Source organism: Heterodontus francisci, chromosome 47, assembly GCF_036365525.1.
Source record: "Heterodontus francisci isolate sHetFra1 chromosome 47, sHetFra1.hap1, whole genome shotgun sequence".
Taxonomy (NCBI): domain Eukaryota; kingdom Metazoa; phylum Chordata; class Chondrichthyes; order Heterodontiformes; family Heterodontidae; genus Heterodontus; species Heterodontus francisci.
This window is the reverse complement of record NC_090417.1, coordinates 9,589,503-9,616,850: the sequence shown is the minus strand read 5'-3', so window position 1 is coordinate 9,616,850 and position 27,348 is coordinate 9,589,503. Positions and strand designations below refer to the sequence as shown.

Sequence of the window (27,348 nt, the reverse complement as noted above, 5' to 3'; positions counted from 1 at the left end):
TTACGGTTCTTCAAGCTCACTATACAGTCTTGCTTTTTGTTGGGGCCCAGTACTCTTATTAAACCTTGTTCACTGTTGGAGACTTTTCTCTCTTGGGGTTCATGTGTCTTTCATAGATTCAGAGGCTTGTGAGAAAGAGATGGGTGCAGACAGGAGAGACATCTTCTCAGTCCAGGAGCAAACAGACTTTCTCCCCAAACTGTTAGTACAAATTCAAAAAAACTCAGGTTGCCCAGCAGGTTAGTCATGTGACTAGCTGGTTTGACCATGTCCGTTTGTGTATTCGGCCATTGTGTATCCAGTCAAACTGGAATGCGAGCTACCCCACCTTCAACGTCTGGTAATCAAAAGTCCATTGTGGGTTGCATGTGTCAGGGAGTGGCTGCTTTGTCCCTCCAAACACTGTCTGTTAATATGCAAATGTCTTTTCCAGCCACGGCTGATCTGTTTAACAAGTTCTTTCTTCACTCAAGTAACAGTTTAAAATCAATGTTCATGACAAAATTAATGTCCTTCTTGACAGGTGGGGGCCAAGCATGACATGGACAAACATGACAGAGTCAGAGACAGTGTGAAATAGGCCAGAGAGAGAGAGAGGGAGATACACGATTCACCCACATACATTACAAAAGCTGGCTTTCAAAAATAAAGCTGGTCGAAACTTGTTCAACTCAGTGACCCTCCTGGTCAAGGCTGGATTCTTGTATATTTGTATGCCAAAGAATGAACCCCAAAATATTCCACAAACCACACAGTATGATAAAGTAGAATAGAAAACAATGGTGGGACTGACCATTGTCAATCTCACCTCACTTAACATAATTGACCACCCACTGTGCGTGTCCATTTGTTGTGGAAGGAAGCTCTATCTATGGCTAATTGTACATGTGGCTGCGATAAATGCATCTCTTGGCTTGACACAGAAGTTTGATGTTTGTGTGTGAAGGTATGACTCCCTCGCTGCTGGCGTTTTCAGATGGAAACAGTAAAACTTTGCAGATTTTATTACTGTGTAATGCTGCGTGGGAGGACCAGACTGTGATGTATGAGGCAGACAATGATGCAGGATGGCGTTTTCTACTTCTAAATTCTTCTATTTTCCCTAACTTATGCTGATGTTTTCCCACTGCTGAAAATGTGATCGGCGACAGACACTAAAGGAAAGAGTTGCTGGGTAACAACTGGTCAAATTTTGGTCAGTGCTACTGATTACTGATCACTCTACACTCTGTATTAATTGCTGAGTTATTAAAATACATACTGATATAGTTGATAGCTTATTGGGCAAGGACACCAACTACTATAGCACTGAGCCACATTCATGAGGTAGCTCTCAGACTTGATCCATTTTCTGTATTTTTGAACTGAGGTGGTAGCAGTAAAATGGATTTGGCCTTAGTGCACTGGGTCTAAGGAGGCAAGAATCAGTCACCATTTCTGCTCTTGATCGCTCTCCAGTGTTCCAGGTTAGCAAGTGAGAAGGTAGAATAGGAATTTAGTGTGATGAAATCGAGTCAAATAGTCGAGCAACACTCAGTCAGGGTGACACATTAAGAATGGCAACTTGAGCAAGATATCAGAGAGAGGCCAACTGTCAGAGAACCATGATCTTGTAGAAGAACAAAAATTGAAGTCATAAGTAAACTGCTTAAAAAACAAGAGGTGCAGCATCTCCCTACATAGTAACAAGTGGGTTGAATTTTACCAAACTGGAGGAAATCCTGACGTCCAGCTGCAAATTGTGTCATGTGGCCACACAGGCGGTTGGCGGGGCAAGAAACCCGATCTTGTATACAGTGTCCAATAACAGCAGCAGGCATGGGAGACGGCCAAAAGCGAGTGCCAGGCAGGAGGAAATCCCTGCAGCTGAAACGGAAGCTGCATAGGTGCAGGCAGCACTGGGATCAAAGGCTTCAAACATTGAGGAGACGGAAAGGGAGGCCGAACAAAGGAGCTTTTGAGGTAATAGCTGCAGCTAAGAGAAGGGTGGCACCCAGATTCAGTGATGTCTCCCTGGAGGTGCTCCTTCATTCAGTACGGGCATGGAGGGAGGTGCTCTTCCCGGTCGACGGGAGGAGGAGACCAGCAAGCCAAACCAAGAATACATGGCTGGAGGTTGCAGTGGAAATCAGCAGTACGGGATGGTCACTTGAATAAGGTTGCAGTGCCGCAAGCGATCCATGACCTGATGTGGTCTGGCAGGGTGAGTGGAATTTCTAATAACAAGCTTGCAGCCTGGATGTCACAAAGGGTGCCGATGAAATGTGAGAAGAGGGTGCCGAGCCAGGCATCAGGCACAATCAAGCTCCAGTGTCTACAGTAAAATGAGTATCTGCCTCAATGCAGATGGTCAGTCAGAGTTGCCCGCAGCATTGTCAATACTGAATGGACATATGCAGAAGGCATACCAGTGGTGCAGTGCTGGACATTAAAACTGTCACAGCCCTCACAGTACTCTTTTCTCTCTCACAGGTTAAGTTCAAGATGGGTGACCATCAAAGGCAGCCAAGTGCTTGGAGACCTCAAGAGGAAGCATCACATCATTCCAACACGCCCTCCGCCAGCACTAATTCTCTCACATCAGTAGGCATTAGCACGCGGTTCCAAAGTGAGCCACCAAACAGTGAGCACTGCACAGGCGCTCACAATCAGATCATGAAGGCAGTGAATGTGGGTCAGCACAGCAATCCTCAGCTTCAAGTAGAAGGCACGCCTCAGGAGTCATCATCAAAGCAGCAGATGGTGGAGAAGCAGCTTAAGATGTGTGGACCTCTGGCAGGAGTTACCAAGGACGATGGAGACCCATGTGTGGAAGATGGAAGTCCAACCATGCCAATGAGTGGAGCCATATCTCTGCCTAAGGGAGCATGGCCTCCTCCATTGAGATAGTGGCAATCCTCATGGAGAGTCACATCAAGCATAACACCCAGTGGATGCAGGAGTTGTACACTGACCTGCATACTATTACCTCATCCATGAACTGTACCACCAATGGCTGGGTGAGATGGGCCCGAAATGCCTGAAGTCCTCACCAGGTGCTCATGCTCTTCAGATAAGCAGGGAAGGACAAGTGGGCCTTTAAACGATCGCGGAAGGCACTTCTGGCAAAGATGGTGGGCCCTCTGCCCCTCGCTCAGTGACACCAATGTCTCATGAAGCCACGAAGACAGAGGCAGCTCCTGCACTGATGCAGTAGGCCCCACATGGGCCGGGGACCTCTCGGCCTCAAACAAAGACAGGATGTTTTCCAGTCACCTAAAGCAAAAAAACAGAAAGAACAGTGCTGGGGGAGCAGAACATCGGAGGACCACCTGCAAGCGCTTGCGTGAATCCACCTTGTTGCACTTGGGTGTCATACTGTCATAGTTTCTTGTGTGACATCAATGAGTTAGTTTCAGTATCAAGTGCAAGGCATGTGTTGCATCAAAAAAAGGTCTTCAGTACTAATTTCTGCACTGTTGGGCCGTTAACAGCTGGTGAGCTCCTGAGAAGGAGATCATGCAAAGGTCTGGACTGCATTGGGTCAATGTGTAATAAATGCCTAGACTTGATGTAATGATGGGCTGACTGAGATGGTAAAGGCATTCAAGGAAAGGCCAACAAGGCTTTAGGAGGGCAAAAAGTGAATTGTTTACATGAATGCTGAAGGGAGGCTGAGGAGAAATGTGTCTGTGTGAGTGACTTGCGTTACTCCCTGGCATGTATTTATTTGTGCACTGACAGCGGTCCCTCGGGTAGATTGTCATTTTCAGCCTGGTCTGCAGGCCCCTCCAAATCTTCCTGCATGACAGCACGCTCAAGGAGGTCATCACTGTCTAAAGCTTCACCCTTCCACAGCACCAGATTGTGCAGAGCACAGCACGCTATACAATATGCAGACCCTTGCTGGGACGTATTGCAGGGCTCCTCCAGATCTAGCTAGGCATGTGACCCATTTTCAGAAGGTCGAGAGCCTGTTCAATGGTTGCCCTCGTTGACGTGTGGCAGTAGTTGTAGGGATCCGCTGCCTCTGTGCGGAGTTCCACACAGGCGTCAGGAACTAAGTCTTCAGTGCATAGCCCTTGTCATCCAGTACCCATCCACGAAGGCGCTCGGCAACCTGAAAAGCTGGGGCTTCTGGTACTGTCTCAGAATAGAGTCGGGACAGTTTTCTGGGAACCTTGCACAGACCTGAAGGATCCATTTGCGATGGTCACAAACCAGTTATACATTGAGTTAATAGAAACCCTTCCTGTTGACAAAGGCTCCTAGCTGCTCTGTGGGAGCCTTGCTGGCCACGTGCGTGCTGTCCATTACCTCCTGCACCTGGGGGAATCCAGCAATGACCCCAAATCCGAGAGACTTCTCAGCCTGACTGGACAAATTGGTACAAAAGTGTATGTACTGGCCGGCCTTCTTGTATATGGCACCTGTGACCAGCTTGGTACAGCTTTGGGCCGCATATGGATATCCCACATATGTCTCCAGAGGATTCCTGGAATGACCCTAAGGTGTAAAAGTTCAGCACCACAGCAACCTTCACTGGCACAGACAATGGGTGGCCACTGCATCCCATTAAACTCAGATCCTCCTCTGTCATAGCTCAGATCTCCATGCTCAGTTCCCTGGACAGACACAGTCGTTGTCGACACTGATGCTCCGCTATCTCCAGGAAGCAAAGCCTTTGTCAGTGCATCCTTTCAGCTGGCTAGCACCTTCTGCAGCCATGAGCCTTGTTGCGTGGCTCTTCCTGCGCCCTGCTCTTCTGGATCCCCTTTCACCTTCCTGAGCCCGCTTCTCCTCTGGATGTTGCAGCCCCACTCCAGCTGTCATTGTCCTACTCATTGGCGGTCTCAAAATCTGAGTGTACACGACCCATTGTTATTTGAAGTTCTCTCGTCTCAAGGCCCATCAACCCCTAACTCTGAATACATGAATTGCTCCTCCAAGGGACCCTTCCAGTTTTCTGTCTCCAATGTGTGCACCCACTTTGCAGAATCTCCAGTTTTTCTCTTCTGTGCTTCACTGCTTCTCACCTTCTATGTGTTGCACTGCTGCTTCTACCAATGAATTGCACCTCCAGCTAACACTGAGCTGCCGCTGAACTCAGCCATCCTTTTTGCTGGTGAGACTTTGAAGCTGTGTTTCCCAGGCGCCCACGGTAAAATTTAAAAGGCTCCTCAAAATTGCAGTAAGTTGGCTTGTTTACAAGCTTAATTGCCTGCCCGCCGCCCGGAAACTTCAACAGCGGCCTGAACACTTCGGGCTTCCACTCCGATGCCAGTTCACCAGCCACTCCCTGTTCCAGCCAGTCACAGTGAGTTTGAAACTGATAAAAGCAATTTGGCTCATTTAGCTTCTTCACGACAGACCACAAACGTTGATGTGGGTTTATGCTGACAAATTGTCAGCAGGTTCAGGGAAGCTTCAACCTCCCTGGTTTGGCTCGAGCTGGTTTTGTTTGTCTTCATGCCTCAGTTGCAGAAGAAACACTAATATTGCAGCAGTAAATCTGAAAAAGCAAAGCTTTATTGCTGAAATAAAGATCACATGCTCCACTGTTCTGATCGTCTGTTTTCAAGATAAAGAACCACCATGACAAAAGAAGAAATTTGATTTTTTTTCAAATGGATGCCACATACGACTGTTTCAACCAGTCAAGTAGCAACTTACTGTGGGAAAATTGGATGCCATATTTGCTATGTTACAGCACTGACGACACTTCATAAGTCTTTCGTTGGCTGCAAAGCAGTTTGGAATGTTCTAAGATAGGGAAAGGCGCTATATAATTGCAAGCTCAATCTTTCATTCGAAGCCCATCTCTCCAAGATCTGGATCAAATAACAAGATAGGGTTTTCTTCATCTCAACCTTCAGTCTATTTGATTGGTCCTTCTGGAATACGAACTCTCCCAGCTTCCCATTGTATGTGTTTGAATCAGGTATTGATGCTACAGCCCTCAATCTGGTTTACAAATCCCTCCATGGCCTTTCCCCACCCTAACTCTAGACCCATCCCCAGCTCTACATGCCAGCTCATGTACTCCGAGCTGTTCGAGAAATCTGCAAGCCTGTTTGTGAAGAAGACATCGAGACTAGGATGCTTTGGTGGAGATTGTTCATTGCTTTCCACAGAGCTTTTGTCTGATCTTCTAACAACACCCACAGCCAGTGCTGGCTGGCTCTTCTTTATTTCTAGATAATTGAATACAATTAACTAATTGACACCCAACACCTGTTCATCCTATTCTCTTGAACGACCGGGTATTTATCATCCATTAACAGAATTTCAGACCGAAACACAAGCTTCTGAGTGGAAACTACCAGGTGCCCGTACCTGCTCGGCGACAAAACTTTCATCCCTCACATGTCTATGTTTTAAGTCTTTAAACCCCTTAAATTCTTCCAATTTACTGGTTCTCTCCACGTTCAAAAGCCTCCTTCCTGACCAACGGTACAGACCACTTCCCTGAGAATCATGCACAATAAAATGGAGACCATTTCACCCATTGTGCCTTTGCCAGCTCTTGGTTAGAGCGATGCAATAAATCCAACTTAGAAAGAATCATGGCAAGTTTACTGCAAAGAAAGAGACCACTGGCCCCATCATGTCTGCTCCAGCTGAAAAATGAGCCACCCAGCCTCATCCCACTTTCCAGCATTTGGTCCGTAGCCCTGAATGTTATGGCATTTGAAGTGCATATCCAGACACCTTTTAAATGAGCTGAGGGTTTCTGCCTCTACTATGCTTTCAGGCAGCGAGTTCCAGACCCCAACCACCCTCTGGGGAAAAAAAATCATCTCTCATCCCCCCTTTAATCTTGCTATCAATCACTTTAAATCTATGTTCCTGAACACTGACCTCTCTGCTAAGTAAATATGCCCTTCCTATCCACTCTATTCAGGCTACTCACAATTTTGTACATTTCAATCAGATCTCCCCTCAGCCTCTTCTGGTCCAAGGAGAACAACCCCAGCCTATCCAATCTTTCCTCATCGCTGCATTTTTCCAGTCCCGGCAACATCCTCATAAATCTCCTCTGTACCCTCTCCAGTGCAATTAAAACCTTTCTGCAATGAGGTGACCAGAACGGCACACAATACTCAAGTTGTGGCCTACCGAATAATTTATATAGTTCCAGCATAACCTCCCTGCTTTTATATCCTACACCTCAGCTAATAAAGGAAAGGATTCCAAATGCCTTTTTAACCAACTTATCGACCTGTCCTGCCAGCATGAGGGATCTGTGGACATTCACTCCAAGGTCCCTCACTTCCTCTATACCTTTCAGTATTCTCCCATTGTGTATTACTTTGTCTTGTTTGACCTCCCCAAATGCATCACCTCACACTTTTCCATTTGCCACTTTTCTGCCCACCTGACCATTGATATCTTCCTGCAGTCTACAGCTATTCTCCTCACGATCAACCACACAGCTAATTTTCGTATCGTCTGCAAATTTCTTGATTATGCCCCCTACATTTACATCCAAATCGTTAATATATGCCACAAAAAGCAGGGGGCCTTGTACTGAGCCCTGCGGAACACCACTGGAAACAGCCTTCCAGTCACAAAAACACCTGTCAACAATTACCCTTTGTTTCCTGCCGCTAAGCCAATTTTGTATCCAACTTGCCACATTTCCTTTGATCCCACACGCTTTTATTTTTTTAACCAGTCTGCCATGTGGGACCTTGTCAAAAGCTTTGCTGAAATCCATGTAGACCACATCAACTGCACGCCCCTCATCAATCCTCCTTGTTACTTCTTCAAAAAATTAAATCAAGTTAGTCGGAGACGATCTTCCCTTAACAAATCTATGCTCTCCTTGATTAATCCCTGCCTTTCTAAGTGACAGCTTATCCTGTCTCGCAGGATTGATTCCAATAATTTGCCCACTCCTGAAGTTAGACTGACTGGCCTGTAGTAATTCGCTTTATCCCTCACTCCCTTTTTAATCAAGGATACAACATCATCAGTCCTCCAGTCTTCTAGCACCACACCTGTATCCTGTGAGGATTGGAAAATGATGGTCTTCCGCTATTTCCTCCCTGGCTCCCTAACAGCCTGGGGTAGAGCTTCCCTGGTGATTTATCCACTTTCAAGGATGCTAATCCCCTTCACACTTCCTCTCTCCCCATGTTTATCACATCCAATACTTCACACTCCTCCTCAACTACAATATCTGCATCATTCCCCTCTTTTATGAAGACAGACACAAAGTATTCATTAAGAACCATACCAACACCTTCCGCCCCAACACATAGGTTACCTTTTTGGTCTTTTATGGGCCCTACTCTTCCCTAAGCTATCCTCTTACTCTTAAATGTATTGATAAACATCTTTGGCTTCACCTTGATTTTGCTTGCCAATATTCTTTCATGCCCTCTCTTTCCTTTCCTAATTTCCTTTTTGATTTCACCACTCCACTTTCTATACCCCTCTCAGTTTTCTGTAGTATTGAGTTTTCAGTGTCAGACATTAGCTTTCCTTTTCTGCCCTACCTTACCCTGTAAGCTCCTTGACATCCGGAAGCTCTAAATTTGGCAGTCCCTTTTTCTTTTGAGAACATGTTTACTCTGAACCCCTTGAATCTCCCCGTTGAATGCCTCCCACTGCTTTGACACTGATTTACCTTTAAGTAGCTATTTCCAGTCCACTTTCGCTAAATCACTCCTCAGCTTTGTAAAATTTGCCTTGCCCCAATTGAGAATTCTAACTCCTGTTCTATCCTTGTACTTTTCCATAATTATGTTAAAATGGAATTATGATCACTACCACCAAAATGCTCTCCCACTGCCACTCCTTCCACCTGCCCAACCTCCTTTCCTAAAACAAAGTCCAAAACTGCACCCTCTTTTCTTGCTCTATATCGGCCAAACATGTTCTCCTGAATGCTGAATCTCAAGAATTCTGCTCTCTCAATTCCTTTCACACTAAAACGATCCCAGTTAATATTGGGGTAGTTAAAATCGCCGACTATTATTGTCCTATCGTTTTTGCACTTCTGAGAGATTTGCCTCCATATTTGCTCTTCTATCTCCCTCTGACGGTTTAGGCATCTATAGAAGACTCCCAGGAGTGTGTAGAAGTAGGACAGCGCAGATGAATGTTAACTGAGAAACGGTGCCCCTTTTTTGTTCCTTAGCTCAATCCATATGGCCTCATTTGCTGATCCTTCTAACATGTCATCCCTCCTCACAGCTGTCATTGTTTCTGTGACCAAAATTGCTCGCCCCCGCCCCCCCACCGACCTTTTTCACAGAATTGTTACAGTGCAGAAGCAGACCATTTGACCCATCGTGTCCGCACCGGCTCTCCGAATGAGCAATTCACTCAGTGCCTTCTCCCCATAACCCTGCACATTCTTCCTTTTCATGTAACATGCTAATTCTCTTCTGAATGCTGCAATTGAACTTGCCTCCACCACACTGTCAGGCGGCACATTCCAGACCTGAACCACTTGCTGCGTAAAAAAGCTTTTCCTCCTGTCGCTTTTGCATCTCTTACCCATTACTTTAAATCTATGCTCTCTCGTTCTCGATCCTTTCAAAAATGGCAACAGTTTCTCCCTATCGACTCTATCCAGACCCCTCATGATTCTGAATAACTCTATCAAATCTCCTCTCAGCCTTCTCTTCTCCAAGGAAAACAGTCCTAACTTCTCCAATCTATCTTCAGAACTGAAGTTCCTCATGCCTGGAACCATTCTTGTGAATCTTTTCTGTACTCGCTCCAATCTTTCCTAAAGTGCGGTGCCCAGAACCGGACGCAATACTCCAGCTGAGGCCAAACTAGCGTCTTACATTTTATCCCCCTTTCTTTCGCATCTGAAAATCCTGTAACCAGGAACACTGAGCTGCCATTCCTGTCCCTCCTGAAGCCATGTTTCTGTCATAGAGACGTGGCAGTATGATATCATAGCTATCTGTGCCCTCAGCTCATCTGCTTTATTTGCTATACTCCTTTCATTCAAGTATATGCCCAAGCACTACCTAACTCTTTAAAAAAAATGTCTAACCTTTGTTTACTCTACCTTCCAGACTTATCCACTAATTTTCTGCCTTCCATTTTAATTTCTGATTTTGTCCCAACTGGGTCTACCCTCAGGTACCCAAACCCTGCCAAACTAGTTTAAACCCTCCCCAACAGCACGAGCAAAAATTCCCACGCTCAACTCAATCCCGGCTCTGTGCAGGTGCAACCCATCGGGTCCCAGCTCCCCAGAGCCGCTCCCAAAGTCCCAAGAATCTAAAGCCCTCCTGCCTGCACCGTTTCTCAGTTAACATTCATCTGCGCTGTCCGACTTCTATATTTACTTACCTATGGTACTGGGAGTAATCCGGAGATTACTACTCTTGAGTTCCTGCTTGCTAATTTCTTACCTCGCTCAGTAAACTCTCTGCAGGAGCACATCTCTCTTTCTACCTGTCATTGGTCCCAATGTGGACCACAACTGCTGGCTGTTCACCCTCACCCTCAGAGTGCTCTGTAGCCGTTCCATAACGGCCTTGACCCTGGCACCAGGGAAGCAACACACCATCCTGGATTCACGTCTGTGGCCACAGAAATGTCCATGTGTTCCCCGATCGAATCTCCTATCAGTATCGCTCTTCCAGTCTTCCTTGTTCCCCCCGTGTGTAATTGAGCCACCCGTGGTGCCGTAGCCTTGGCTGCACTCCCCAGATGAACCATCCCTTTCCTCAGTATTCAGAACTAAATACCTGTTGGAGAGTGAGACGCACTCAGGAGTCTCCTGCAGTACCTGCCTGTTTCTTCTTGACTGTCTGGCAGTCACCCATTCCCTATCTCCCGGCATAATCTTAATCTGCAGGGTGTGACGTCTATAAATGTGCTATCCATGAAGATCCCATCCTCACTGTAGTGATGCCAGCTGCTGCTCAAGTTCCGCAACTCGGAGCTCAAGCTGCAGCAACTGACAACACTTCCTGCACTTATGGTTATCCAGGACCGGAGAAGCATCCTGGAGTTCCCACATAGCACAGGATGTGCACTCCTGAGGTTCGAGCAGCCCTGCCATTTCTCAATCTGTTAGATAGTAACCTTGGTACTTCAACTAAACACTGCGACTAATAAATCCTGCTACTACGAATATGAATAACCCTACCAATAGTAATAAAGCGTACCAATAGTAATAATAACCTAACTACTGCTGATACAAAATTTCACCACTACTAATCCACCTTAACACTATTAATATACCCTACCAATACTAAAACATTACCAATATTAATAACCTCACCATTACTAATAAACCTTAATTAAAAATAAAAGACTCACCAGCTACCCACTTGATGTTGCTTGCTGTTTACCCGGAGCCCTGCAAATGTTCCCTTTTCTGTGGTGCCCAGAGTCGGATTCTGCAGCGGAGGCCTAACTAATGCTTTATAAAAGATTTACTATAACTTCCCTGATTTTGGTACTCTATGCCTTTATTTATAAAGCATGTATTTCTATCTACCTTCTGCCAATTCTTGCTCAATGGCCAACTTGCCGTCTTGTGAAGTGATTTGGGATATTGCACGATGTTAAAAGCACGATATGAATATTTTTCCTAGTCACTTTTGAATCCAGTTCCACCACCCCTTTCAGGCAGTGTATTCCAAATCATAACTCCTTACTACCTGAGAAAGAAATTCTCCTTCGTTCCACACCAACACTGCCACCCCTCCCCCTGCCCTTTTGCCAATTACCTTAAATTTGTGGCCTTGGGTTGCTGACCCTCCGTTTCACCCAAACTACTCAATCAAAACTCCTCATAATTTTGAAAACCTCTACTTGGTCTACCCTTAACATTCTCTGATCTTTTCATAATAATCCCAACTTTTCGAGTCACTCCAGATAACTTAAATCCCTCAACCCAGATAACTTAAGTTCCTCAACTCCAGTAAATCTCCTCTATCCCCTCGCCAACATCTCGATATCCTTCCTCAAGAGTAATGCCCAGAAGTGGATTCAATGCTCCAGCTGAGGCCTAACATGCCATGTAAAAGGTTTACCCTAACTGCCCTAGCTTTCGTATGCGATGCCTCTATTTATAAAGTTTTTATTTCCATCAACAGCATTGTCTGATTCATGCTCAATGCTCAACTTGGCTTCTGGTGAAGTGACTTGGGATATTACATTGCAATTAAAGCACTTGTATTAGATACTACTGTTGAAACCAGTGTCATAGCTTCTTACATTGCCTTTTCACCAGGAATGTTCTTCACCTTCTCTGCATAAGAATACTTTCCGTCTCCTTCCATTTGTGCTAGATAACAGGTCATCATCATTTTAATAACACATGATGAGTGTTCAACAATATGTTAATGCTCACTAACGAAGCTCTATTATCTGCATGAAGCACAGGTTAAGTCTTGTATGAAGATCAATAACTTTAATAAGTAAGTAGTGTTTAAACTCAGAATTTTAGCTAATGAGATCAAAACAGCAAATGAAAACAGCCCTCTCAAGCCCTGTTGCCAGAGCTGTACAGGGTGCAGGATCAAGCTGCAACCTGAGCAACTAATAAGGTGCCTTGAGATTCCTTGAAGGTCTGTTATTATTGAGAAATCTTCATCATTTAAACATGCATTAGGGTTAATATTTGCATTCAGGTTTGGGACCAAAGTTCATTAAATCCAATCTGTTTGCGAAACATAAATAATGTAAGACTCAATCAACAGCACAATGGCTGACTGAACTGCCCAGTGCTTCACAGCCCGACAAACCAAGAAGGGCTCAGGTTCCATGCTTGGTCTGTGTTGAGTTCTTTGATCACAGGGCAGCAGTTGAGATACTGCATTCAGCCTCATCACTGCTGAGCAAACAAGGGAAACACAAAATTGGGCAGTCGTTCCGTTCCTAGTAACTATCCAGCAAGCTGCTGCAAAATGTGTATCTGAGGATGTTGGGTCTGGACTGCACAGCCTCTGCTCTGACCTTACACCTTCTATTGGTCAATTGTCCTGCTGATTCTGCCCATGTGCACCACAGCAGAAGTCAGTGACTTCAGCATGGAAGTGCAAAGAAAACTAAAGATTTGCTGGTGAGATCAATCAGTCAGGTAGAAGATCTCGTCCATCATTTTGATGATCAAATTTCAACCTGTGTTGTCTGCTGCTGGAAAGAAACTGGTGTTGCTCCCTTCTGACCCCCACTTTAAAGTCACATTTTCTCAGTTATTCTTATTATCTCCACAGGTTGCAAACAAATCATAAAGGCTAACATACCTGTGCAGGAGAGAGCACTGCATTGTCAGAATAACTATCCTCCAGACAAATCACCCCATTTCTAACTTCAATATGTTACAAGAGCATGTCAGGTTTGAGTCCAACACCTCATTTACACCCTGCCCAATATTACACTCGATTGAAGGCACTGGAGCATTAAGTCTGGATGGAGATGAGCATGTGGGAAACATGGCAGTCGAACCCAAACCCACCCCAGTCTGCATTTTGTGGGCGGGGGGGGGGGAACGGGGGGTGCCATTAAATGAAAATCATGTTCTTAAATTAAGGTTGCATCTTACTTTTGCATTAGTTGAGGCAGAGGTCATGCCAGAGCTGCTGAGTATTTCAAGCATTTGCTGTTTTTACTTATTGCTTTGCACAACATGACGACTGATTTTGTCTGCCAAGTTTATATCCACAATTAAATTTCATTCACAATTGAAAGTGTACTTTCCCTTCAAACACCTCCCCAACTCTTGGCTCTATTCCTGTTGGGTGCCTGAATTCTCCTCCCCTGCTCTTGAAGTATTTTGGAATAATTTATTATGTAAAATACGCACAGGGAAAGTTGCTGTTTTTACATTAAAACTGATTCCATAATGGGAAAAGGTCATAAAAAAAGGTTCAAATAGAAGATATGCTAGCTTAATCACGACCAGACTTAATGCATCACCCAAATGATAAAAAAAAAGGACATAAAAGAGTCAAGCACAACAAATATCCTGATGCACGAGTTATCAGACTGTTTACCTCAATTCTAAGTGAGGTGGCAGATGTCACATGCCATTGCACCATGTGACTCCTTGCATCTGTTGTTTATTCTTTCTAACGTACCTTCGTGCATATGCTTAAGCTGAGAATAATGTCCAACAACTGGAGAAACACTTGGTTCACCACCCTCTCCCCCATTTTAGATATGATTTATCTATTTTTTCTTCCTTTGCTTCGTTCTATTTGCACACATGCACCGAACAGCTGGAGTAGGAATATGGACTCAATTTCTCCTCCCTCACCCATTAAGTGTTTGGGTCACGTCGCATCCCTACTACAGTCTCAGCGGAAATCAGTGCAAACCATACCCGGAGTCTTAGACCTTCTGGCTCAATGCTGCACTTAATTGTTCAGACGCAGGCAGACTGTGTTGCAAATAGACAAGAGTAATTGGACAGAAATTGCACATTGGTGGAAAAAAGTAACTAACACCCCTCCACTTCAGCTCCAAATCTTTTCTTTTGATGAACAATATTATAATAAGCAAATTTGCAATTTTATGATTTATTAATAAACTATGGATGAAGAGTCCACAATGCAGATGACACCAAAGTCTAAAACTTTGAAGAGAAGTAGAAGAAAACATGATAAAACCAAGTGCCAAGGTGACACCAGTTCAGGCTTCAATGCTCTGTAGCTTGCCAGAGGGAGGTTAAGTAATTGCAGTGTTTTGCAGTCTTAAAAAAGAATACGTTAAAGTAGGAGACAGTGCAGGAGGGCTCAATTTCAACTCGAAGAAGAGTTCAAATAAAATATAAGAGGATTCAGTATCGGGTTTTGGGTGCTTAGAATGAACAGAGGAGCATTGATCAAGTAAATAAAGTACAGACAAGCAAGATTGTGGGGTCAAAATGATATAACGATCTCAATATTGCCTTTAAGAAATAGGCATCTGGAGCTAGACGCTCTGTTTGAGAATGGCGTGATGACACCTGATGGTCATTTCAAGGCACTCCACAACGGTATGTTAATTGAGAATATAGAGAGAGATACAGCACTGAAACAGGCCCTTCGGCCCACCGAGTCTGTGCCAACCATCAACCACCCATTTATACTAATCCTACATTAATCCCATATTCCCTACCACATCCCCTCCTACATTAATCCCATATTCCCTACCATTCTCCTACCTACACGAAGGGCAATTTACAATGGCCAATTTACCCATCACCTTGCAAGTCTTTGGCTGTAGGAGGAAACCGGAACACCTGGCGGAAACCCATGCGGTCACAGGGAGAACTTGCAAACTCCACACAGGCACTACCCAGTACTGAACCCGGGTCGCTGGAGCTGTGAGGCTGCAGTGCTAACCACTGCGCCACTGTGCCACCCACAAATATCTCCAAGTGTTTGGTGCAGAATCAAATCAACTGAACAAAATCAGCTTGTGAAGAGAGGTGGCTGATGAATTGTCACAACGCTCATGACCAATCAGGAATAACATTCACCAACTTGAGAATACAACACTGCAGCAAAAAATGGAATTGGACAAAACAGTCAACACTCCCATTCGTGGTTCTCATAAAAAAATAAGTTGGGTACAGATTGCCTTGGTGATTGCTTGCCAATTAATCCTCGGTAATAATGCAGCAACATCGTCACAAAGGGAGTTAGACAGTCTCTCGTGAACGTCAGTGAGCACGTCTCAGAGACTAGAACACTCCTGACAATTGTCGGAAACAGGTCTTATTTTTTAATTCAATGATTTCAGTTGCAAAAAAAAAAATTCCCAAAACATTCTTAGCACATCTCTTACATAGCTGTTGGGATGTTGAAAAGTAGTTTTTGAGGGTATGTACCTTGCAGGTATTGGCTGAACATCATCTTATAGCTATCTTTATAAAGTTTGCAGGGGAAAATAGAACAGTTTGGCCTTCCCTACAGTTACCAACACATAAATTGGGGAAATGACTGGGTGGACACTGATTTTTCTTCGACAACACAGGCTCGAATTCATCCTGGCTAAATAAAATTCAAGTCTCTTCTGTTTGCAAAGGAACAGCGTGAAATGCTTTTGGGTAGTCATAACCTCGTTCCTGGTGGGCAGTGGATCAAGGCACAAAAATGTTACTAAACTGTTTGGCAAAGAAGCCATAGGATTGCTGTTGCATAAAATTGAGAAGTTTATACTGTTGTGAATGGGTATCCATGAGGTCATCAGATGTTTGTGTTGATTGACTTGTTACTGCATTATTCCTTTTACTACCTACTCGTCAGAAACAACATCTATACTATGCAGTGTAGTCCTATGGGGAGGGGTCACTCAGTAAGTTATTTTAAAATATTTGAAATTCACAGCTGCAGGCATGTTGTCAGAGCAGATGAAATTAACTTCAATTAGCATCCAACTTATGCTGCACTGAACCTGGGAGTACATAATACTAATTTATACCTTCATTTCTATCCCTCGCTTTATGAGTGCGGAAAAATAAATTCCCACGTTAAACTTATCAGAAAACAGGTGGATCAGTGCATCATGAATGGAAACTACTAGGTTAACTGAAGCTCTAACAGAGAAACTGGCATCTATCATACATCGAACATAAGCCAAAATATTGTTACGTTGCAGGGCAGTACCAGAGGACGACTTAGGTAGCTGATGGTACTCTTCCATTTTATAGTTTTAGCAGAGAGGGTGCTTATTCCTCCCAAAAACCACATTAAATCCCACTGGTTGTCTTGGTGTTGTCAGAGATGGAGTGATCCACTTCAATAAATCAGTGATTGCATTGCCAGCAGAAACTGTGAAAGTAAATACAGACCACCCAAACTCACCCGTCCCGGTGCAAACACCAAAATTAACATAACTTAAGCACAGACATTCAGCTCATAGGATCATGGGCTGATTGTGTCAATTCCACAAAAGTTGTAGTTTGATCCCTGGTTTGCACATTTCCTGCAGCCTTTTATTTCTGCCATTCAGCACTTGAATGGCAACCTATGAAGCACTGTGTAAATCCTACACCCTCACTGGATGGTTTGAATGAACTTGGGACTGCAATGGCAAAGTTGGACAACCAAGTAGCCATTTCCTTCACACCTCAAGTTACTAGAACTCCCAACAAAAGGCTTGACACTGGACTACTCTCTGATTTTGTTCGGATTATATTTGATTAGGTGATCAGATGATTAGCATGAATTTAAATCACTCCTTTTTTAGACCATTCATAGTCAGATTGTTGTCCATGTGATTAGCTTAGGGGATCAGAAGACATGAAATATTCTGGAAACAATTTCTGATGCCTTAACAAATACTCATGGCCCACTCTTTAGCTGAGAGATCCCACCCGGAACATAATTGGTCCAACTGTGCATTCTGGCAAACAGATAGCCAATTACATTCATTTTATTAAAAACAAACAAAGTTGGATGAACAAAGTTCCATCCACAGTCTGTGCTGATTTAGCCAATCATTGACATGGCAGTATAATTAACTATTTGGCGAAGATGGGGGAAAAAGCCAGCCAGAATTGCTACACCCTCTCACCATCCATTGATTCCTCCCCGACCTTACTGAAAAATGTGCAGTGTGGTCATTAGTTGACGACAGGAACAAATTTGCCTTTGATATGTTCCATTGCTTAATCACCTACCAATAGTTCTCGCCTGGGTCTACCTTCTCAGGGGCAATTAAAGAGGGGCAATAAATACTGGTGTTGCCAGCAATGCACAAATCCCATGAATAAATAATAAAAGCAACAGGCATTTGGCCAAGGTAGCGGAGGGCAGCTTCACTGCAGCAAACACCCAAGGAGGCAAAAGGAGGATGTCAACAGGAATGTCTGTCTCTTCAAACACAATACAAAATTCTACTTTTATGCTATGACGCTTCACTGAAACCCTTGTGCCAATTCAAATTTTATTTTGAACAGTGCAAACATTTAAATATATCTCCTGGATATATATGAATAAGTAAAAGAAACCCAGGTCGGTGGGGTAGCAGGTGGTGTGATGAGACTAGCTTAAGTATGTTTATATGTCAAATTGCCAACCAAACTCCAGCAGTTACTCCACCAGTTATAAGCCGATGCCAATCGGAAATTGTCTCAGACACAAAACGCAGTATAATAAATCCACCGCATTATCATGCTGGTGTGGATCCAATCACACTGGGTGACCTGCTCCATAACTTGAAAAATTAAAACCATTTCAACACTCCATTCTTTTGACATTCCTTGACAGGACAAAAGGACTTTAGCAACATACAATCAGGTTATAAAAGCAAAAACTTGCTTATAACCTGCGACTTTTCTAATATTTGTCAGTTCCGATGAAGGGTCATTGACCCGAAACGTTAACTCTGCTTCTCTTTTCACAGATGCTGCCAGACCTGCTGAGTGGTAAAAACCAGCATTTCTTGTTTTTATTACAATCAGGTTATGTTCTACCTGCATAATTTCTGAACGACTTCTCCTTTGGTAAATTTGACTTTTAATTCCAATTGCAGAAGTAAAAAGGCAGATGTGGGTGAAGGATAAATATGTCCTGACCACCCCATGGAGATTTGTCAATAATTGTTTGCTCCTCAGACTGGGGAAACATTATAAATAAGATTCAGGATCCTTTCTATGAAATGTCCCACGTTACTCAAATTTGAAATAGTCAGCAGAGTGTTCCGCTCCATGTGCCAGTGATGAAGTTCGACTGTAAACCAGGTTAACCTGAAACAAACCAAGTCATACAGCATCTGGATGTACTGAGTAATTTTCAGGCCTTGGCCAATACTGTTGTGTGGTCTGCAAACAGTTTTTGTTTTGAGGAGGAGGATGAACAGGATGCCGGTTGTCAATGATTTCCACTCTCAAGTCAATGAGAGGTCATGAAATTAGTTTTACTTTCCAACTTGCAATGAGACTACACCATCCTGCAGTTCTGTAATGCTGTTTAGTTCCTTTCATTGTGGCACTGGGACACAGATATTGAAGTGGAAATCCATTATATACAATTGCACTTGATTTTGATGGATGCCACAGGCACACTTTTGATCTGGAGCACATCTGGAGTCTTAAAATTCCATTCTCTGTGCGACAATGCAGGAGGCTGTGGCAGCAGCAATATATTGTCAAGTAAAACTGCCACTAAAATCATGAGATTGAACTGGGACTGGCGGCCCATACCACATTCTGATCAGCTTGCAGATCAACAGACGAAAGTGTTAAGCATGAAAAGACCAGCTTGTCTATCTCGCCTGCTGCACACTCAACAGCTGGAGTATCACGAGTAGACACAGCATGTTGCCTCTCCCGCATCCCTCAGAGATAGTAAAGCATGGCTCGAAGAGCAACCAGTCAGGCACATAATGGATGGTAGTTGAACAAACATGACTTATTCAGAGCTATTGGCAGCTCAACTGTCCTGGTGTTAAGTCTGAAGTCATTAAGGTGTTCCAAGTTGCACTTCACCCCGATTGCATCAACTGTATGAGGTCACTCAAACATCTGGTGGGGTCCTGGCTGATCTTGCCCCATGGAGCAGTGCTCATTGAAGGAGGATTTGGGTCTGCATGCCAAACAGCCACCTCACAGTTCAAGATGTCTCTCAGAAACTCCAGTAGTACCATTGTACTCTGTGCGGAGTGAGTTCCTGCACAAACTACTCCTGCACACCAGCCACTCACTCTCCACTTCCTCCCCCTTGGCTTCCCCATCTGGACTCACCCTGGCATTCCACCTACCCATCCAATGGAGGCCTCCCGTCATCCTTTTTGGCAACATTCAGGATTTTGGCTGGAGCTGTCACGTTTGCTAATTTTTATTTGAAAAATAGCACTTATGGGATTTTTGCACCAATAAGAATATGTTTATCACGTCTACATGGAACACAAGACATTCCACCCCTTGAAGGGTCTGCACCGCCTGATATTTGGTCATCGACCACAGGCAAGTCAAAGGACTGTTTTGTGTGTCTCTGCTCCTAGTCTATAGACAGCGAGTTACAGGTTCAGGATGGATTGACTCGTCAGAGTGCCCGCCTGCTTTCCTTCTGCGGTATTTTCTGTGCCTGGGGAACCTTGGAGAGAGAACCTGCAGTTCTGCCGCGATGGTGGAGACTTTGACACCAACGGCCACTGCAGGATATAGTCTTATAAATGTGAATGGGAACATGGTCAGTTCGTAGGGAAAGTTTCTTTTACTTACTACTCATACAGAAGTTCTTTTCAGTCAAATGGACCATATGATTCTCTCACATTGGTGACTCTCAGAACAAGAGCTGTATGTTAACTAGAAAATAATTCCAGCTCAGTGAAGGGGCAATACTGTGCCGATTCTTACAAAAGCGAACTACTGTGGTGACTGGAAATCTGAAATAAAAACAGAAAATGCTGGAAATGCACAGTAGGTCAGACAGCATCTGCGCAGAGAGAGACACACTGTTAACATTTCAGGTCAATGATCTTTCATCACGCACAAGTCGAGGTGATGTGGGTGCTGGGAGTGTAGAACACAATTTAGGTCGATAACATAATGGAAGGCAGAAGTAATGAAATGACTGCATTCACTGCTTATGATGCTGTTTCAACACTGGGAAACCAAACCCATACTGGAGAACCACATTGCAGAACATGTCTCGTCAGTCTGCAAGAATGACCCTGAGCTTCTGGTCACCACTCCTTTTAATTCTCCACTCCACTCTCCCAGCCTCCTCTACTGTTCCAACAAAGTTTACTGTAAACTCGAGGAACAGCACCTCATCTTTTGATTGGACACTTCACAGCCTTGTAGAGTCAGAGTTCAACAAATGCTGATTATTTCAATTGTTACAGAAGTGCTTCCGTTTTTAAATTTTTTTATCAGGACTTGTGTTAAAACTGAAAAGATTTCACGAGTGTGATTTTTATAAAAAAAACAATTTCACTGAAGGGACACGAGATGTTGTTTGAAAATATTAGGGCCACACAGTGGCTAGCACCGCAGCTTCACAGCTCCAGCGACCCGGGATCTCGGTACTGCCTGTGTGGAGCTTGCAAGTTCTCCCTGTGATCGCGTGGGTTTTCTCTAGGTGCTCTGGTTTCCTCCCACATGCCAAAGACTTGCAGGTTTATATGTAAATTGGCCATGGTAAAAATTGCCCCTAGTATAGGAAGGAGAATTGTGGAAAAGCGGGGATGTGAAAAGGAAAAAAAATGGGATTAATGTAGGATTAGTATAAATGGGTGATTGATGGTCGGCTTAGAATCGTAGGGGCGAAGGACCTGTTTCGGTTGGGTCTCTCTCTATGACTAACTTGTGCTGGAAATAATGTGCTTAAAGTTCAGTAAACAACATAAAATCTGGTGACCTGGGAAAGGTATTTACAGAAAAGCCACATGTCAAGGTTTTTGGCATTCAGGAGATTGACTTTGTTTGGGGTTTGAATATTTTTTTTCAGTGAACTGTTTTGAAAACAGTTGGTGTTTTGCCTGCCAGGGAAAATAAAATCACCTCGATCACCTCTTTTTCTACCTCCTTGAAGAAACCTTGCAAAGATCCAGTATGTGACTGAAAGCCCTGGTGCTGCATCTCTCCAGCGAAGCTGGAATAACCGGCCAGATTAATTGACGACACCCCTTGTAAAGAACTGCTTTAGAAAAGATCCCAGTTACCCCAGATGCCAGAGCAAAAAGGAGGACTGACTTCTTTCCACATGTTCTGTTTTTTCATCAAAAATTATAAGTATTCGACTGAAATGTTTTTTTTCTTAACAGACCTCGATAGAGAGAAATTCTGTATTTTTTTTCCACTGCGCGAGAGAAATTTAAAAAAGGAAACTCATTTTTCAGTCTGTGTGTTTATGCTTTGCCTAGTTACCATATAAGCCTTGTTTGATAATAAACTGATAATTTTGTTGTTTATTACAGAAATTTGGTCAGAGTATTTTATTCTGCGATAAAGAGTGGAGTACATGATTGACAGAATTGGTAACTTGGTAAACATTTGCAAAATATATGCTGTGACCTGTGGAGAAGTGGGATTGGAAAACTGTGCACTCCTCCCACCTCGTTCATAACACAATGTACCCCAATTCTTTCCAGAAAGTAGTTGTTGATAGCGCTGTTCATATGTACATCTCCTCTTAGCATATCTTGTTTATTTACTTGCCCCAGTAGTATCACCTTTTGCCTTGCAACATTATGTCATTTAACCTCTCCTGCCTTCCACCCTTCACAAACCATCCCTGTTGTTCTTCCTTGACTCCCACCCTTGCCTGTTCTCTCTACTATGTTTTAAGCAAGTACATTGTCAACATTTCAGGTCGATGATCTTGGGTCAGAACTGGGAAAGGTTTCTCTCTCCACAGATACTGCCTGACGCCTCAGTATTGGCAGCAATTTTTGTTTTTACATCTAGTCATTCTAGTTTGTCAATATTGGGGCAACTAAATGTCGCCTATTTATCCATCTGCATAAGCCCAAATTAACACCATCATCTTTGAATCAATGCATGTTGAAAGTTGCTTCGTGTCATAACAAAAGCAGTTAAAGTGGTTTGTTGTGGAGGCATGAAATAGTGCTAAACTACTGCGTCAACAGTGATCCAACTTGTCAGTTTGAAAAAACACAGCCAATATCATGACAGTGATGACAACCTAGACAGCTAAGTTTTTAAAGAGTGAGAAATTTATGGGCTTGAGATCCCAATCTAGGTCTGTCACTCCAATGCGACACTGTCAGAGGTGCATCCTTCAAATGAGAAGCTAAGCCACAATCTGTTTGACCCAAAATTCTAAGAGCAGGTGTCTGACCAACACTGCTCCCTCAACCAATACCAGCAAAAGCTCAACATCTCAATGCTATTTATATGACCAAGCGCAAGCTGAACAGCTACCTTTAACACTTCACGCCATCAACGAATTGTTCGAGAGGGGTTTCAACAAGTTTTAAGAGATGTCCACAATGCTACTGTCGACGGCAACTGCCGTTAACTGAACAAGATCAAATTTATTCTGATCCTGGATCAGCAGTCTTGCTAAAAGCTTTCCCTAGCTAACAAGAAAAAAAAACTACTATTTTGACACCTGTCCAAATTGAGGATCCGATTTTCATATCCTATGACATTGCACCCACATAGATTACCCTACTAGTTATTTTGTTACTGGAGTTTGATTGTACAACTATTTCATGAATTGTCTGGTATAATGTTGCCATCTGGTGGCAGTTAATAAGTACATGCATCGTTTGAGTTTGTGGAGAAAAAAAAAACTTGAATTACATATTGCCTCATCACATCTCTCACCAATTACCAGACGATAATATCCAAGGGCTCGATAGGGTGGACAAAGAAAAGATGCTTCCAATTGCAGGTGAGAGCAGAACTCCAGGTCAAATACAATACACAGTCATCAATAAATCCAATAAAGAATTCAGGCTAAACCTTCTCACCAGAGAGTGGTGAGAATGTGGAACTTGCTACACAATGAGTGGTTGAGGAGGCCAGCAGAGGCACATTTCAGGGGAAAGCTAGATTAACAGGAGAAAGGAGTAGAGGGATATGTTGAGGAAGTTGGATGAATAGAGTGGGAGGAGTCTAGTACGCAGCAAAAACAGAGTCATGGACCAATTGGCCTGTTGCTGTGCTGTAAACATTAAGTCATCCTTCACATGCAATGAAGTACCTTGACATGCACTGACTTCATTACAGGCAAACAAAGGCAGCCATTTTGCCCACTGCAAAGAGACCACTTAAATAGGTTTTTGGTGGTGTTGTCTGAGGGAAGAATGTTAGTTAGGACACAGAACAACATACGCTCTTCTTTGAAAACTAACATAATCCTCATCAATAGACAGACAAGGCGCCAGTTAAAGATATTAGCTGAAGGACAGCACTATGCTCTCATCTGAGCGTGCAGCTTAAACCCATCTTCTGATTCACAGCTGAGCATTGCCAAACAAGATTTTTTCACTGGTTTTCTCATCATACCCTCAGGCCAGCAGTGCTGAAACACTATTGAATACCCAGACTTGGAATGTCATCCATGTAATTTGCACAGAGGCAAGAGACTGTTATCGTCCAGGAGCTCAGCCACTCTGGTGATGACCATAAAGAGAGCTGCTCCAGAGTAACCAGGATCATGACTTCGAAACAGCTCAAGAGCTGACCTGAAGCTAATAATGTGAAATCACATAACTGTTAAGGTATGTAGACAGGAAACTTACCTGTTCAAGGTGTTGGTCAGATCTGAACCAGAAAACTTCAGCAGCAGCTGAATGCAGCTATGCAACAGAATATTGACTTGTAGGAAAATTCAGCATGTGTGCCTCTTTATTTCATATGAATCAGCTCAACATTTTTTTTTTGAAATGACAAAGCAGGAGTAAACGTACTCCAAACAAATAGCATGCGAAACCTGTATCTCATTCGACAATAGAAAATGCATCTCATTAAGTTTGTATTGTGTAGTACAGCTGAAGATACGGAGTTCAATCATCCAGTTGTGGTTCAGCTAATGTTGGGATTCAGTACCTGTTCCATCTTCACACTGGTACATTGGTAGAGTATATTTAAGGAGCACGACCAATATCTTCAAAATAACCAAGCTGGGTCTCATTTCCAGGTGCTTCATTTTGAGTCATCTTCCTTAAACTGTTGTCAGTATAGTCAACGTTACACATAATTCTCTCACTTCTTCAATTCCTTTAAGAGAGCCCAAGAATTTTATTTGACTCAAAGATAAAGCATACAATAATTTTAGATGGATCTATTAAACCTAAAGCTCTCAAATGGCCTTGTGGCTAAAGCAAAGGTTCAGTGGAGCACTCACTATCGATATCTGATTCAATTCCTGTTTCATGTCAAGTTAGGTGATCTCAGCTGGTATGAAGGTGCAGCTACTATAGCTGACCTCAGTACCCCATGAGAAGGTGAAAAAAAAAATGCAACCATGGTTCTTCTTCCCAATTGTTATTGAGGTTTCACAGTCTGAAATTGGACATCAAGATTGGATGAGGACACAGAAAATTTCCATTGCATTCTCCTTCTGTGCACAGGGATTCCAAAGGCTCATTCGTCTAACAAATGAAGAATACTTATTTAATTTAAGTGTTACTGGATGCCCAGCACTAACAGAACTCCTAAGCCTCAGTGTCTTCATGGGAGTTGGAAAAATTAGTGTCAAAATGAAACAAAACCAATTGTCCCAACATGAATTAAGTTTCTAACAAACTGATTTTTGACCGATTTCAGGACAGTGACCTGTATTCATTGCTTTCCATTTTTTCCCCATCGTCCCTGTAACACTGCTCACATGGGGTTTCAACAGCTGACTTCGTACTTTTACATTTATCAGCGCAGTGACTTCTGTTTCTTGTGCATCTGTTTTATTGTCACTTCACTTAGTTACAATTTGGGGTGTAGCCAAACAAGAACTGCACATCTGCACTCAAGCTAATATGCACCTTGTGTAGTGCTTGGAATTAATCAGTTAAATTGACCCCAGCAGCGGTGACAGAAAAATGACCATCAGTACTTTGCCCTAGTCACAATACTACTTCGAGACATGACCCAAGTTTTCCATTGCAGAATCGATACTTTTTTCCCCCCAATTCAAGTGGGCAGAAAATGAAAATTTCACACACTTAAAACAAGCCACACAAATATCCAAGTAAAGCAAATTTTTTCCGGATATATTAGAATACCTTTGTATTGCTGACAGTAACCTTATTCCAATATAATCTTTTTCTGGGGAGGCTCCTCCAAGTCATCAATGGCTATATTTCTGTTGCATGAAAGTGACCTTCGGCGGAGCATCCTAATTCTTGACTGGGATGCAGTTTTCCTCTCAACCTCTTCGGTACTAGACACTTTTCCCCATGGTTCAGTGAGCCTGAAGGATCTTCTGGTTAACTTACAGCTCTTGTTTTTTACCTCTAACTGTTCAGGGCTGGTTATTTCTATCCATCTCAGTCCTTCCATATTTACAAAGCCAGAAAGCCGGGCACTGCGCCTCACCTTCTTCTTTTCGAGTAATGAATTATCTAAAACAACGTTCGAATAGTTTATTCTGGGTTCAAATTGGTCAGCAGCCTCCAACATATTTGAGTTTATCTGTTCCAAAGAGCAGCAGTGACCAAAATTATTGAGCAGAATTTTATAGTAGGTTTTTACTTGGGCTTCACCACCCTCATCAACACAATTTTTTTGACTGAAAACAAATGGCTTGATAACCATGTCAGAAAATCTCTCATTTTCGTTGTCCCTTTGTGTAACGTTGTCACCTTTTGCTCTATTATCACCATTAGCATCTATCATGTGCTGTCCTCCAACCTTCACAACAGCTGCCTGGTCTGGCTGCTTTTCACACAGCAGTTCTGCTGCATTGAATAATTGGCTATTTCTGCGGCTGGGTCTGCTTCGAAACACCTCCCCCGAGTCAGGAGGTGAAATACATCCTTTTTCGTCAGGAACTGCTCTCAGCGGCTCATTTGATACAACTTCGGATTCTTCAGTTAAAGTACACTTCCTCAATGGAGACAATTCCTCCTTTTCATCTTGCTCTGTTTGCAGTTGCTTATCAATATCTTCAACAAAATTTGATTTAGGTTCCAGGAACGAACATAAGCAGTTGCAATCACCAGTTTGAGTTCTCTCCTTGATACATTCTTCAAGTCGGGTTCCTGGTGGACACTGTCCCTCAAATAGCATTTGTACACCAGTTAGTCCTTGCTGATTATTGTTTGCCATGGCAAACTCTTCACAGAGATGCTTCCTTTCAACCTGTTTTGAAGATTTCCTTCTCATGATTGTTGGCTTATTATGGTCACTGACAACATTCTCACCACTTGAACTTTCTAGTGCTTTCACTTCAAACGCGCGGTCTTCCGTATTTTCAGATGCAACATTAGATGATTCATCATGACCACTTATCAGACAGTAACGTAAATTATTTAATTTCTTGGGCACATACCGGTGATCTCCAACATTCCCATCAGTTCCTTTCTGAGTTTCATTTTCAACAGATGTCTGAATATTCTGCTCCTCCTGCAAGTAGTGTATCCTTCTCTTTCGCGGTCTTCCAGGTCTTCGTATTTTTTTTCTTCCAGACTTGGAAACTGCATACAGAGCAGCCCGTCCATCAGCTGAACACTCAGACTTGAGCATGCTTTGACTACTTTCTCCTCCAATTACAGTACCTGCTTGGCAATGAAACATAATTAGGAAATGCTCTAGAATTGCTGTGGTACAGTGCAAAACTTAAAATAGGCAAGCCCAGTGAGATAGCAATTCCACTGACAATTCAGACTCTTGGTCTGATGCCAGAAAGGAGTCAGAGGGAGGGCGCTGTACTCTAACAACCGCAAATTCAGATAACCAACAGAGTGGGGGAACCAGTGGCGCAGAAGGTGAACCGGGACAAAGTCACTTTGACAAATCCAATTCAATCAACATTA

The 27,348-nt window shown here is 43.3% G+C and overlaps 1 protein-coding gene across 11 annotated transcripts in view; it reads right to left on the bottom strand.

Annotated features, from left to right (window-relative positions):
• Positions 1 to 27,348, bottom strand: part of cdca2 (cell division cycle associated 2) — a 162,128-nt gene that overhangs the window by 78,233 nt on the left and 56,547 nt on the right. For 5 of the 11 annotated variants that reach the window (XM_068023475.1, XM_068023478.1, XM_068023480.1 and 2 more), the window contains one exon: positions 24,129 to 27,090. In XM_068023475.1, coding sequence (XP_067879576.1) covers positions 25,619 to 27,090 — 1,472 coding nt within the window. In that variant the 3' untranslated portion in view covers positions 24,129 to 25,618. Of the gene's footprint in view, positions 1 to 24,128; positions 27,091 to 27,348 lie in introns of those variants that run through there. The other 6 variants (XR_010971165.1, XR_010971162.1, XR_010971163.1 and 3 more) reach the window with 3 other exon arrangements.